Source organism: Hyperolius riggenbachi, chromosome 6 (assembly GCF_040937935.1).
Source record: "Hyperolius riggenbachi isolate aHypRig1 chromosome 6, aHypRig1.pri, whole genome shotgun sequence".
Lineage (NCBI taxonomy): Eukaryota > Metazoa > Chordata > Amphibia > Anura > Hyperoliidae > Hyperolius > Hyperolius riggenbachi.
In genome coordinates this window covers 174,304,564-174,317,873 of record NC_090651.1, presented here as the reverse complement: position 1 = coordinate 174,317,873, position 13,310 = coordinate 174,304,564, and the positions used below count along the sequence as shown (strand labels likewise).

Sequence of the window (13,310 nt, the reverse complement as noted above, 5' to 3'; positions counted from 1 at the left end):
TTGGGCACTTCAGGGCTGAAAAGCCATCTGCGCAACCACCACAGATGGGTGTTCTAATATGTAAAAAATTACAATAAGATGGGTGGAGGAAAAGCAGCAGCAACAGGCCCCTCCTCTTCTTTTTCTACTCGTCCTGTCCAACCTGCTCAGTCCCATTCCAGTTCAAATCCCTCTGTATGCCAGGCTGGAAGAGGACTTCAGACCTCGGCAAGCACTTCATCATCACCCTTGTTGGTTTCCTCTGAGTCACCAGTGTTCCAGCATTAGCCCTCTGTGCCAGAAATGTTGCAGAGGAAGCGGATGCTTCCTGCAAGTGATCCGTTGTTAAAAATAATGCGCTCCTGGCAAGTCCCATTCGACTTCAAAGTCCTCTGCATGCCAGGCTGGTAGAGGAGTGCCGACCTCGCCGGCAAGCACTTCCTCATCATCATCCTTGTTGGTTGAATCACTAATGTTCCAGCGTCAGGCCCCTGTGCCAGAAATGTTGCAGAGGAAGCGGATGCTCCCTACAAGTGATCCGTTTGTGGTTAAAATAATGCGCTCCTGGCAAGGCTGTTGGGCCAACAGCTGCTGCCCTACCAGTTTGTGGACTGTGTCCCCTTCCGCAGACTGATGAACAGTGGCGCTCCACAATGGCGTATCCTCAGCCGCCATTATTTTGCCAGGAATGCTATCCCTGCCCTTCACAAGCACATTATGGAGTGTGTCAGCTGTTCTATGGATCACGCTGTCGGTGGCAAGGTGCACTTCACTATGGATGGCTGGAGCAGCAGGCATGGGCAGGGAAAGTATCTAACTTTTACTGCCCATTGGGTCACCCTCCATGGTGCTGCTGAAGAGGGTGCAAGATCTGGGGCATCTCAGCTGGTGGTGCCGCCACATGGGTTGAAGCGGAGGCCTGTTTTACTTCCCTCTGCTAACTGTTCTGTCCAAGGCCAGTCTGCCATTGCTGAGCCTCCCAGCAAGTGGTCCCACTCCTACACTGGTCTGCAGCCCCATCGATGCCAAGCAGTGCTGAAACTGGTATCCATGGTCGAGAACAGGCAAACCGGATCTGTAATCCTTGCAGCCTTACAGGGTCAGATTCAGCAGTGGCTGACCCCCCGAAAACAGGAGAAAGGTGTAGTGGTGTCTGATAATGGTGCCAACATGCTGGCCGCCATTTCGCAAGGTGACTACACTCACTTACCTTGCTTGGCCCACATCTTCAACCTTGTAGTGCAGAAGTATTTACACACTTTTGAAGGGTTAAAGGACACTGTGGCCTCAGCACGAAAAGTGTCAGCCCACACCCATCGCTCCGCAACCGCCACCGCAGCCTTGAAACTGCTGCAGCGCTGCCATAGCCTGACGAAGCACAGGCTTATTTCCGATTGTAAATCCACCCTCCACTAGAGATGGGCCGAACCTCCGATTTTAGGTTCGCGAGCCCTGTTTGCGAACCTCCGCGGAAAGTTCGGTTCGCGAAAAAGTTTGCGAACTGCAATAGACTTCAATGGGGAGGCGAACTTTTTAAATTTTAAAAAAATTTTTACTGGCTGGAAAAAATGATAGAAATCATGTTTTAAGGGTTCTAATACCTGAAGCTCCACCCTCCACCCTTCTACCTATTCCCTCCTACCGGAGGGAGGAGGGTCTCATCTGCCAGGGAATTATAGTATTTCAAAAGCCAGCTTACATACCGTGGCTGGGGATTGAACCCAGGTCTCAGAGTATGGTAGGTAACTAACATATCCATTATACCACCAACACTACTAGCAGAAACTAGCCTAGCATGTACCTTTTATGCTCAATCCAAGAGAAAAATTAGACAAGACAAATAACATTTATATCACACTTTTCTCCTGGCGGACTCAAAGCACCAGAGCTACAGCCACTAAGGCACGCTCTATAGGCAGTAGCAGTGTTAGGAAGACTTGCCTAAGGTCTCCTACTGAATAGGTGCTGGCTTACTGAGCAGACAGAGCCGAGATTCGAACCCTGGTCTCCTGTGTCAGAGGCAGAGCCCTTAACCATTACACCATCCAGCCACTGCTTAAGGATATGTAGCCAGGCATGGCCTTGCCTTTTGTGTGCAACAGTTGTCAAGAGAAAAATTAGACAAGACAAATAACATTTATATCGTGCTTTTCTCCTGGCAGACTCAAAGCGCCAGAGCTGCAGCCACTAGGGCACGCTGTATAGGCAGTAGCAGTGTTAGGAAGACTTGCCTAAGGTCTCCTACTGAATAGGTGCTGGCTTACTGAACAGACAGAGCCGAGATTTGAACTCTGGTCTCCTGTGTCAGAGGCAGAGTCCTTAACCATTACACCTTACAGCCACTGCTTAAGGATATGTAGCCAGGCATGGCCTTGCCTTTTGTGTTTAACAGTTGTCCAAAGAGATAGCCAGGTAGATTCATCTCTCTCTCTCTCTCTCTCTCTCTCTAGTAGGGAAGGTCACCACTTTCCGCGGAATTGTATTTTTGAGCATAAATGGATTGAGCATAAATGGTACATGCTAGGCTGGCTTCAGCATGTAGTACAGTGCCACTGTACCACCAACACTACATGCTGAAGCCAGCCTAGCATGTACCATTTATGCCTAATCCATTTATGCGCAAAAATACAATTCCGTGGAAAGCGGTGACCATCCCTACTAGAGAGAGAGAGAGAGAGAGAGAGAGATAGATGAATCTACCTGGCTATCTGCGGTTCTCTTTGGACAACTGTTGAACACAAAAGGCAAGGCCATGCCTGGCTACATATCCTTAAGCAGTGTCTGGATGGTGTAATGGTTAAGGGCTCTGCCTCTGACACAGGAGACCAGGGTTTGAATCTCGGCTCTGTCTGTTCAGTAAGCCAGCATCTATTCAGTAGGAGACCTTAGGCAAGTCTTCCTAACACTGCTACTGCCTATAGAGCGTGCCCTAGTGGCTGCAGCTCTGGCGCTTTGAGTCCGCCAGGAGAAAAGTGTGATATAAATGTTATTTGCCTTGTCTAATTTTTCTTTTGGATTGAGCATAAATGGCACATGCTAGGCTAGCTTCAGCTAGTAGTGTTGGTGGTATAATGGATATGTTAGTTACCTACCATACACTGAGTCCTGGGTTCAATCCCCAGCCACGGTATGTAAGCTGGCTTTTGAAATACTGGAATTCCCTGGCAGAAGAGACCCTCCAGGAGGAGGGAGGAGGGAGGAGAAGCCTACAAGAAGCTAATTAAACTCTCCCTAGCAGCTGTCTCTTAACTAATTAGTATAGGCAGACGAGTGAGTGAAATGGCTCAAGGACCTTGCCTTGTATAAGGGGAGTGGGGCTCCACTAGTGAGTGCAGTCTGATTGGCAACAATGTGCCTGCTGATTGTGATGTAGAGGGTCAAAGTGTTACTCAATAGAGCATTATAGGGCGAATCGAACTTCCGGGAAAGTTCGCCTTTGGCAGGCGAATGCGAACCACCGAAGTTCGCCAGGAACCGTTCGGCCCATCTCTACCCTCCAAATGCTGGAGAGGTTGTGGGAGCAGCGAATGGCGGTCAGCCTATACCTGTCTCAGACATCTTCCTCGGGAACAGGGCCAATGGACTACATTACTGGGGACCAGTGGCAGCTGATTGGCAAAGTGTTGGAGCTGTTTGAGCAAGCAACAAAAGTGGTCAGTGAGGAGCACTGCAGCATATCAAAAGTGCTCCCTCTTGCCTTCATGCTGGACAAGGCTCTTGACAGACTGCTCGAACAGGGGGAGGAAGCCCTAGCCCTACTGAACAGTGGTGATGATGAGTCAAGTGGGGGAGTGAGTGAGCATGCTCAAGTCCTGGATGAGGAGGCAGAGCTTGTGGAAGTGGAAGAGCCCATTGTCCAGGGGTGGGAAAAAGATTCTGATGATGTGGAACTGGAGCATGACGACAGTTCTGACAGCCAGGAAGAGGTGATTAATGGCAGACATCTCTTCCCTATGGCTGCCCATATGCTCCAGTGCCTCCGTAAGGACCCCCGGATTAAAACTCTAAAACTCTAAAATCAAGGCTCGACATGTGGGTGGCCACCATCTTAGATCCCCGATGCAAGGGGAAAATGCAGCAGTTTATACCCCCCTCCCAAGCAGACGCCAGGATGAGCCAGATCCGGGATGCCCTTCTTCGTGGGTAGAAGATGTGTTTCCTGTAACCCGGGCCCAAGCTACCAAGCCTCATCATACTCAGCAAAGGTCTCGTGGTCCGACTCCTAGCAGCAGCACCAATAGCCAATCTGTGAACCTGCTGAGTATGCTGAAGGAATTTTATCAGCCAATGCCAGATACTCCTTCTAGCAGCAGCACCACCAGCGGACAAAGTGGTCACCGCCAGCGGCTGGCCCGTATGGTGAATGATTACTTGGGGTCGGCCAGTGCTCCAGACAATATGGAGAGTAATGATGACCCCATGGAGTATTGGACAAAACAACTGGATGGACTCACTCAGTATGCACTGGAGGTTCTGGCATGCCCCGCCGCCAGCGTTCTTTCGGAGCGAGTATTTAGTGCTGCAGGTGGGGTGGTTACCGAGATGTCGCAAACCTCCGATTTTCGGTTTGCGAACACCGTTCGCGAACTTTCGTGGAAGGTTCGATTTGCGCGAACGTTCGCGAACCGAAATACAGTGGTGTGAAAAACGATTTGCCCCTTCCTGATTTGTTATTCTTTTGCATGTTTGTCACACTTAAATGTTTCTGCTCATCAAAAACCGTTAACTATTAGTCAAAGATAACATAATTGAACACAAAATGCAAATGCAAGTGACGATTTTTATTATTTAGTGAGAAAAAAACCTCCAAATCTACATGGCCCTGTGTGAAAAAGTGATTGCCCCCCTTGTTAAAAAAATAACTTAACTTTGGTTTATCACACCTGAGTTCAATTTCTGTAGTCACCCCCAGGCCTGATTACTGCCACACCTGTTTCAATCAAGAAATCACTTAAATAGGAGCTATCTGACACAGAGTAGTAGACCAAAAGCACCTCAAAAGCTAGACATGCCAAGATCCAAAGAAATTCAGGAACAAATGAGAACAAAAGTACTGTAATTGAGATCTATCAGTCTGGTAAAGGTTATAAAGTCATTTCTAAAGCTTTGGGACTCTAGCGAACCACAGTAAGAGCCATTATCCACAAATGGCAAAAACATGGAACAGTGATGAACCTTCCCAGGAGTGGCCGGCTGACCAAAATTACCCCAAGAATGCAGAGAAAACTCATTCGAGAGGTCACAAAAGACCCCAGGACAACATCTAAAGAACTGCAGGCCTCACTTGCCTCATTTAAGGCCAGTGTTCACGACTCCACCATAAGAAAGAGACTGGGCAAAAACGGCCTGCATGGCAGATATCCAAGGCGCAAACCACTTTTAAGCAAAAAGAACATTAAGGCTCGTCTCAATTTTGCTGAAAAACATCTCAATGATTGCCAAGACTTTTGGGAAAATACCTTGTGGACCGACGAGACAAAAGTTGAACTTTTTGGAAGGTGCGTGTCCCGTTACATCTGGCATAGAAGAAACACAGCATTTCAGCAAAAGAACATCATACCAACAGTAAATTATGGTGGTGGTAGTGTGATGGTTTGGGGTTGTTTTGCTGCTTTAGGACCTGGAAGGCTTGCTGTGAATAATAGATGGAACCATGAATTCTACTGTCTGCCAAAAAATCCTGAAGGAGAATGTCCGGCCATCTGTTCGTTAACTCAAGCTGAAGCGATCTTGGGTGCTGCAGCAGGACAATGACCCAAAACACACCAGCAAATCCACCTCTGAATGGCTGACGAAAAACAAAATGAAGACTTTGGAGTGGCCTAGTCAAAGTCCTGACCTAAATCCTATTGAGATGTTGTGGCATGACCTTAAAAAGGCGGTTCATGCCTTTTTAAGGTCCCTCAAATAAAGCTTAATTACAACAATTCTGCAAAGATGAGTGGACCAAAATTCCTCCAGAGCGCTGTAAAAGACTCGTTGCAAGTTATCGCAAACGCTTGATTGCAGTTATTGCTGCTAAGGGTGGCCCAACTAGTTATTAGGTTCAGGGGGCAATTTCTTTTTCACACAGTGCCATGTAGGTTTTGAGTTTTTTTTCACACTAAATAATAGAAACAATCATTTAAAACTGCATTTTGTGTTCAATTATGTTATCTTTGACTAATAGTTAACGGTTTTTGATGAGCAGAAACATTTAAGTGTGACAAACATGCAAAAGAATAAGAAATCAGGAAGGGGGCAAATAGTTTTTCACACCACTGTAGACTTCAATGGGGAGGAAAAATTAAAAATTTAGAAAAATTTCTGCTGACTAAAAAAATGATAGAAAAGATGTTTCAAGGGGTCTAATACCTGGAGGAAGACATGGTTGAGTAAAATACACATCAAAAGTCCCAGAAAAAATTCTGTATTTACTACACAGCAGTGTTTTAAGGTCAGAAATCTCATTGAATGTTCAATTGCAGGCCTACACTGCTTTATGACATCAGGACTCTCTCGGGAGGAGGGTCTCATCTTCCAGGGAATTGTAGTATTTCAAAAGCCAGCTTACATACCGTGGCTTGGAATTGAACCCAGATCGTAGTGTGTGGTAGGTAACTCACTTAACCACTATACCACCAACAACACTACATGCTGAAGCCAGCCAAGCATGTACCATTATGATCAATCCAAGAGAAAAATTAGCTTGCTTAACGATTTGTAGCATGTCAAAAGCCAACTCACATTGGCTGGGAATTGAACCCAGGTCTCAGTGTGTGGTAGGTAACTGACTTAACCACTATACCACCAATACTACATGCTGAAGCCAGCCTAGCATGTACCATTATGATCAATCCAAGAGAAAAATTAGCTTGCTTAAGGATTTGTTGCATGAAAAGCCAACTCACATTGGCTGGGAACTGAACCCAGGCTGGGCTGGGAGTTGAACCCAGGTCTCAGTGTGTGGTAGGTAACTCACTTAACCACTATACCAACAACACTACATGCTGAAGCCAGTCTAGCATGTACCATTATGATATATCAAAGAGAAAAATTAGCTTGCTTAATCCACGCAATTGTACTATTTCAAAAGCCAGCTTACATACCGTGGCTGGGAATTGATCCCAGGTCTCAGTGTGTGGTAGGTAACTCACTTAACCACTATACCACCAACAACACTACATGCTGAAGCCAGCCTAGCATGTACCATCGTGATATACCCAAGAGAAAAATAAGCTTTCTCTCTCTCTCTAGGACTTGATGCCATTGAAGTGAATTTTCAGCTTAAAACCATCAGTGGATACCGCTAGAATTTCAAAGGCAATTTCGGAATTCCGCCAGATTGAAAAAGCAATTCCATTCCGACCAAACGGAATGGAATGACCAATTTCCGCCTAAAATTGCGGAAAATACAATTCCGCAGAAAGCGGTGACCATCCCTACTAGAGAGAGAGAGAGAGAGAGAGAGAGAGAGAGATTAATCTACCTGGCTATCTGGGATTTTCTTCGGACAACTTTTGAACACAAAAGGCCAGGCCATGCCTGGGTGGGCTTGAACCACCAACCTTGCAGTTAACAGCCAAACGCACTAACCAATTGTGCCACACAGACTGTGTACCACAAAGACTGTGCATGCAGTTGCTGTTGAATGATTTTATGGGGATGTATGTGTGTCTTTTGGAGGGAGGAAGTAAGTCTGCTCCAAGAAGTTTCAGCATGTAATGTTGATGGTATAATGGTTAGGATAGCAGCCTATAGAGTGGTAGGCCTGGGATCTGTATCCAGCCAATGTGAGTTGGCTTTTGACATGCTACAAATCATTAAGCAAGCTAATTTTTCTCTTGGATTGATTATAATGGTACATGCTAGGCTGGCTTCAGCATGTAGTGTTGGTGGTATAGTGGTTAAGTCAGTTAGCTACCAAACACTGCATCCTGGGTTCAATTCCCAGCCCAGCCTGGGTTCAATTCCCAGCCAATGTGAGTTGGCTTTTGACATGCTACAAATCGGTAAGCAAGCTAATTTTTCTCTTGGATTGATCATAATGGTACATGATAGGCTGGCTTCAGCATGTAGTGTTGTTGGTGGTAGTGGTTAAGTGAGTTACCTACCACACACTGCGACCTGGGTTCAATTCCCAGCCCAGCCTGGGTTCAATTCCCAGCCACGATATGTAAACTGGCTTTTGAAATACTACAATTCCCTGGAAGATGAGACCCTCCTCCCTCCGGGAGGAGGGAGAGAGGGAGGTAATATAGGAATAACAATCAACTAGGAACAAGCCTACAAGAGCCTAACTAAACTCTCCCTAGCAGAGTCTGTCAGCAGCTGTCCCTTAACTAATTACTGTAGGCAGACGAGTGAGTAAAACGACAGGAGAACTGTGCCTTTTATAAGGGTGGGGGGGGGCTCCAAGAGTAAGTGTAGTCTGATTGGTAACAATGTGCCTGCTCACTGTGATGTAGAGGGTCAAAGTTCTGCTCAATGGAGCATTATGGGGCGAATGGAACTTCCGCAAAAGTTCGCCTTCACCGGCAAACGTGAACCACCTAAAGTTCGCCTGGAAGTGTTCGCGGGCGAACCGTTTGGGACATCGGACCCGTCTGTCCACAGACGATGTGGACATACTAACGTTCATAATAATGAACAAGTCATGGATCAGTGACAATTACAAGGCCCCTCTCACTGACTAAATTACAATATGCTGTTTTTCAAGCCTCAAATGCTCTCCCTCTCAAACTCTGCTGCCTATCACTACCATCACATATTTTTGCATTTTAAGATTAAAAAAATTCTGTTTTTGCAGCAACCCGACGTAATATCACTAACCCTATGCTTTTGGCCAATGACTACTCCTGCTGCTTTAAAAAAAAAATAATGACTGCTGTGAAACCACCTCTAGGTCTCATGGCCTACGACAACTCCTGCTGCTCCCAAATAAAAATTGTGATGACCGCCGTGGAACCACCTCTAGGTTCCATGGCCTACGACAACTCCTGCTGCTCCCCCCCCCCCCCCAAAATGACTGGTGGAACAGCCACTAGGTCCTATGGTCTACGATGTTTCAAAAACTAGGTTTCAAATGAGATTACTGAAATTGTACCACTGGAACGCGGAATCACGCGAAACACCGCCGGAATGTAACGCTTACGGAATTTTGTTCTGACGGAAATCCGAATTTCTGTGGAATCGGAAATCGCCCTTTCCGAACATCCCTACTACCTATACTGGGGGCAACTATACCTGGCATTACCTGGTTGTAGTTGTTAACTCCAACAAGGAGAATTGGATCCATTCATAAATATTACAGCAGAAGTGCAAAAGTGCAAAGTCAATAGCAGCTGTCATTGGAATTCATAAATTATCTTAACCTTTTAGGAAATGTATCCTCTAATAGGTACCAGAAATAGAACCAACAACTTAAAGAGAACCAGAGATGAAGCACCCTCGTGTATTTTACCTTATAAATCAGTGGGAACATGACAGTAAACACCTAATCTGCTCTTTGTTTCATTGTTCTCTGTTTAATCTGACTGTTAACACCTCTGATATGAATCCCCGACTGAGCACTCAGTCTAGCTTTGCTACGGAAAGATTATAGCTGAGTCTGTCTTCTCTGGTGTCTTTTCAAGCCCAAGCCTGCCTCCTTGTGGCTCTGCTATAATGACTCAGCTATAATTATTCCCTGCAAAGCCAGACTGAATGCTCAGTCCGGGATTCTTATCACAGCTGATAACAGACACTTTTAGCAGTGAGGATGAAACAGAGAGCATGGTAAGTGTTTTCTTTAATGTTCTTACTGATATACTGTATATGGTAAAATACACAAGGGTGCTTCGTCTCTGGTTCCCTTTAAGAAAGGCATGCCCTAAAGGAAATTTAAACTTTTGTGAATAAAAGAAAACCTTCTTTAGGAAGGGGATCTAATCATTGAGTACCCAAACATTCTAGTGCTAACCTGCAGATGAACTGTGCAATCCTTGTGAGATCTTGGTGTGGTTTTCACGCAAGAGTTTATTCCTTCAAACTTAAATGTATGCATGGCAGCCTGCACATTAAAAAGTGAAGGTAAGTTTAAAAGCATTACATTACAAAATAGATTCTGTATCATTGATATACGTTATTATCAATTTTTGTAAATACAAATTTAGCTTTTTCCACAAAGCTTTACTTTAAGAGAGGGAGAAAGAAGGTCTTCACCTAGCTGAGTTACCAGCATATTTGAATACCTGTTGTAATGTTGTTTTATCGTACATAGTGTTGTTCACCAAATACCTGACGCTCTTGCCATTCTGTGCAATTTTTTTTTCTTCCTCTCTTATGTTATTATTTATTTAAACATTTTTTTGTGACATTTCTAAATCTGTTTATCAAAATTTTCCATTTGCTTATCTGTTTATCAAAAGCTTCCAATTAATGTTCCATTTACTTTGAGCTTTGTAGATTCTTACGTAGATTATATACTGTTGCAATTTAGCTTTTCTTATTCTTTATTTTTAGTTATTATTTTCTCCTTTTTCTGTATTCAATATTTTCTTTTTTCCTCTGTGCAGGAGATTGAATCATCAAAGGAGTTCTCTATCCCTCGCCCTCAGCCACGTCCAGATGCATTTATTCAATATAGAACACACGACTTAAGTGAGATGTAAACAATTGAAAGGCCACATTGGAACTGACGCAAAGCAATCAGCAGTGTTTGAGCTAAGAAGATATCACATTCCCTGTTTTTTATACCTTTATGAAAAATACATTAAGCTGTACAAGTTTGCATGTATTGCAGTACAGCTTGTTTTCTCAGTAAAAAAAAAGTTCTATATTATGTTTATAAAATGGTGTATATATACATCTGAAAGCAGCCTGTTGCGCAAACTCTGTAGAGCATTTCATAAACTTGTAAGCTTAGCTCAGCCAGGCATCCAAGTTTATGTGAGTTGGAGAAGCAGGATGCAAGCAATGCTGTCATTGGCATATCAGTTAAATTGTTTATATTTGTTTCTTCTGAAAACAAATGAGGACATGACATGGGATTGGAACTCTGTGATCTGATGTCTGAGGCAACACACAAAGGACCTCGTATATCACAATACTAACAATATTTTGTAGAGGTTTTTAAAAGCGCAATCTGCATTTTTTAAACTAAACAAATCTGTTATGAAAATAATATTGTTTCTAAAATGACACGACAAGAAGGTTACCATCTAAATTAATCTCCTGAGCTGGAGACCCTCGTCTACTTTTTTGCACTCATGTGTTTTTTTTGTATGTACTGTTTAATTCTTATGTTTTAAAAAAATGGTAGAGATTAGCTATAGCATTTCTAAACTGCAGAAGGAAAGTATGTGCTACCACTTCACTACCAGACTTGTCCAAGTACTGATGAGATTTAGGCATATTTTTTATCAATAAACTACCATGATGCATCTCCCAGCCATTTATCATTACATAGGCTGTTGCTCAAAACATATACGGTACATGCAATGCTTCATATTTATAGTAAAGAATTTAAAGTGAGCGTAAAGGCAAAAAAAAAAAAAAAGAAAGAAAGTCAGATACTTACCTATGGACAGGGAAGGTTCTAAATCCTATAGAGCCTTCCCTATCTTCTCTTGCTCCCCTTCTTCCAGTGGTGGTGCCTTAAACTAACTACTCCCCTGGAGGTGCCTAACCCTAACCACTCCTGCGGTGGTGCCTAACCCTAACCCCCCCAGTGGTGCCTAACCCTAACCCCCGGTGTTGCCTAAAACTAACCGCCACCTGGGTGGTGCCTAACCCTAACCACTTCCCCTGGTGGTGCCTAACACAATTTTACACATAGGAATGATAATATCTTTGATAACGTAAAATCTGTACATACAAACAAAATAATATGACCAAAACTATAATGTTGCAAGCTTCTAAAACGATAACATACTTCAAAAACTGTAATGTTCTAATATTTGTAATGATATTTATGACGGCGCCCTTTTTTCAGCGTATTAATGATAATTGCATTAAAGTCTACGGCCTCGCCGTTTTTGTCCATCCTCAGCCGGTGCCCCTTTTTTCCTGCTACCCTTGGATATACGAATGCTTCCAAAGCCACTCAAAGCAGCAAATTAAATGGGTTTGATGGCTCTAGAACAAAGGGTACAAGAGATCACAGGGAATGCTCTATAATGCAGGGGTCCCCAACCTTTTTCAGCCCAGGGACCGCTATCTACACTGAACTTTTTTCTGGGAACCGGGGGGGGGGGGGGGGGGTTTGAGAAGGGATGGGGGGGTTTGAGAAGGGATGGAATGGGTGGGTGGTGCCCCAGTATAGTGAGTATAGTTATCCCAGGATTGCTAGTATAGTTGCCCCAGTATAGGTGGTATAGTTACCCCAGTATAGATAGTATATTTGCCCCAGAATAGGTAAGTAACTAGTATAGTTGCCCCAGCATAGCTAGAATAGTTGTTCCAGTATAGCTAGCATAGTTGCCCCCAGTATAGCTAACATAGTTGCCCCTGTATAGATAGTATAGGTGCCCCCAGTATAGCTAGCATAGTTGCCCCTGTATAGCTAGCATAGTTGCCCCTGTTTAGCTGGCATAGTTGCTCTAGTGCATGCTCCCCCCTCCACCCCGCCGCCGCCTGCTCCTGTTGCCTTATGAGCTGGCGGCTGCTTCCTCCATAGTTCCCACCTCCCCTCTCTTCTGTGCGTGCGTCATAATCTCACAGCAGCACATCTCTTGGCTGCTGTGTAGAGTCAAGAAGCAGGAGAGTGGCTCCCTGTAGTGGCGATGTATATTGCCGTTACTATGGGACCTGCTGCCCTACTTTCTGACCCTACACAGCAGCCATGGAATGCACGCGCACTGCTGTGAGAGGAGCTGCTGCGCACCCCGGCGCAAAACGTTCCGCGGCCCGGTATTAGGCCACGGACCAGGGGTTGGGGACTCCTGCTCTATAGGATCCAGGGCCTTCCCTGTGGTAAGTATCTAACTTGTTTTTTTTGCCTTTACACTCACTTTAAACTACTATAAAGAGGATTAAACTGTAGTTTCATTGCTGCATGGCTTTAGTTTTGAGAAGAAATGATTTTTTGTTTTTTAAAATAACTTTTTATACTCCTCCTTTACTCTGAGGTCTCTATAGTTGCCTTTACAAGTTTAAAATATTTTTTTAACGAAATATATGTTAAACAGAACTGTTAAATATAAAGAAGACAACTTACCTCTTTCAGCCCACTTTAGAGACAATAATAACATTTTACTTACATGTCAGTATAAATTTAGGAAATTGTGAAATGCAGATAAAATAGAGAAAGGCAATGGATTTTTTATCTCCCCTGATTTGGAGGGGAGAAGCATAAAAAGATAAAAATACAG

General features: G+C 44.3%; 1 protein-coding gene across 1 annotated transcript in view; it reads left to right on the top strand.

Moving 5' to 3' along the window:
- LOC137522609 (retinoic acid-induced protein 3-like) overlaps positions 1–12,173 on the top strand; it is a 110,004-nt gene extending 97,831 nt beyond the window's left edge. The window contains exon 4 of the mRNA XM_068242688.1: positions 10,515–12,173. Coding sequence (XP_068098789.1) covers positions 10,515–10,610 — 96 coding nt within the window. The 3' untranslated portion in view covers positions 10,611–12,173. The remainder of the gene's footprint in view (positions 1–10,514) is intronic.
- Positions 12,174–13,310: the final 1,137 nt, after the last annotated feature.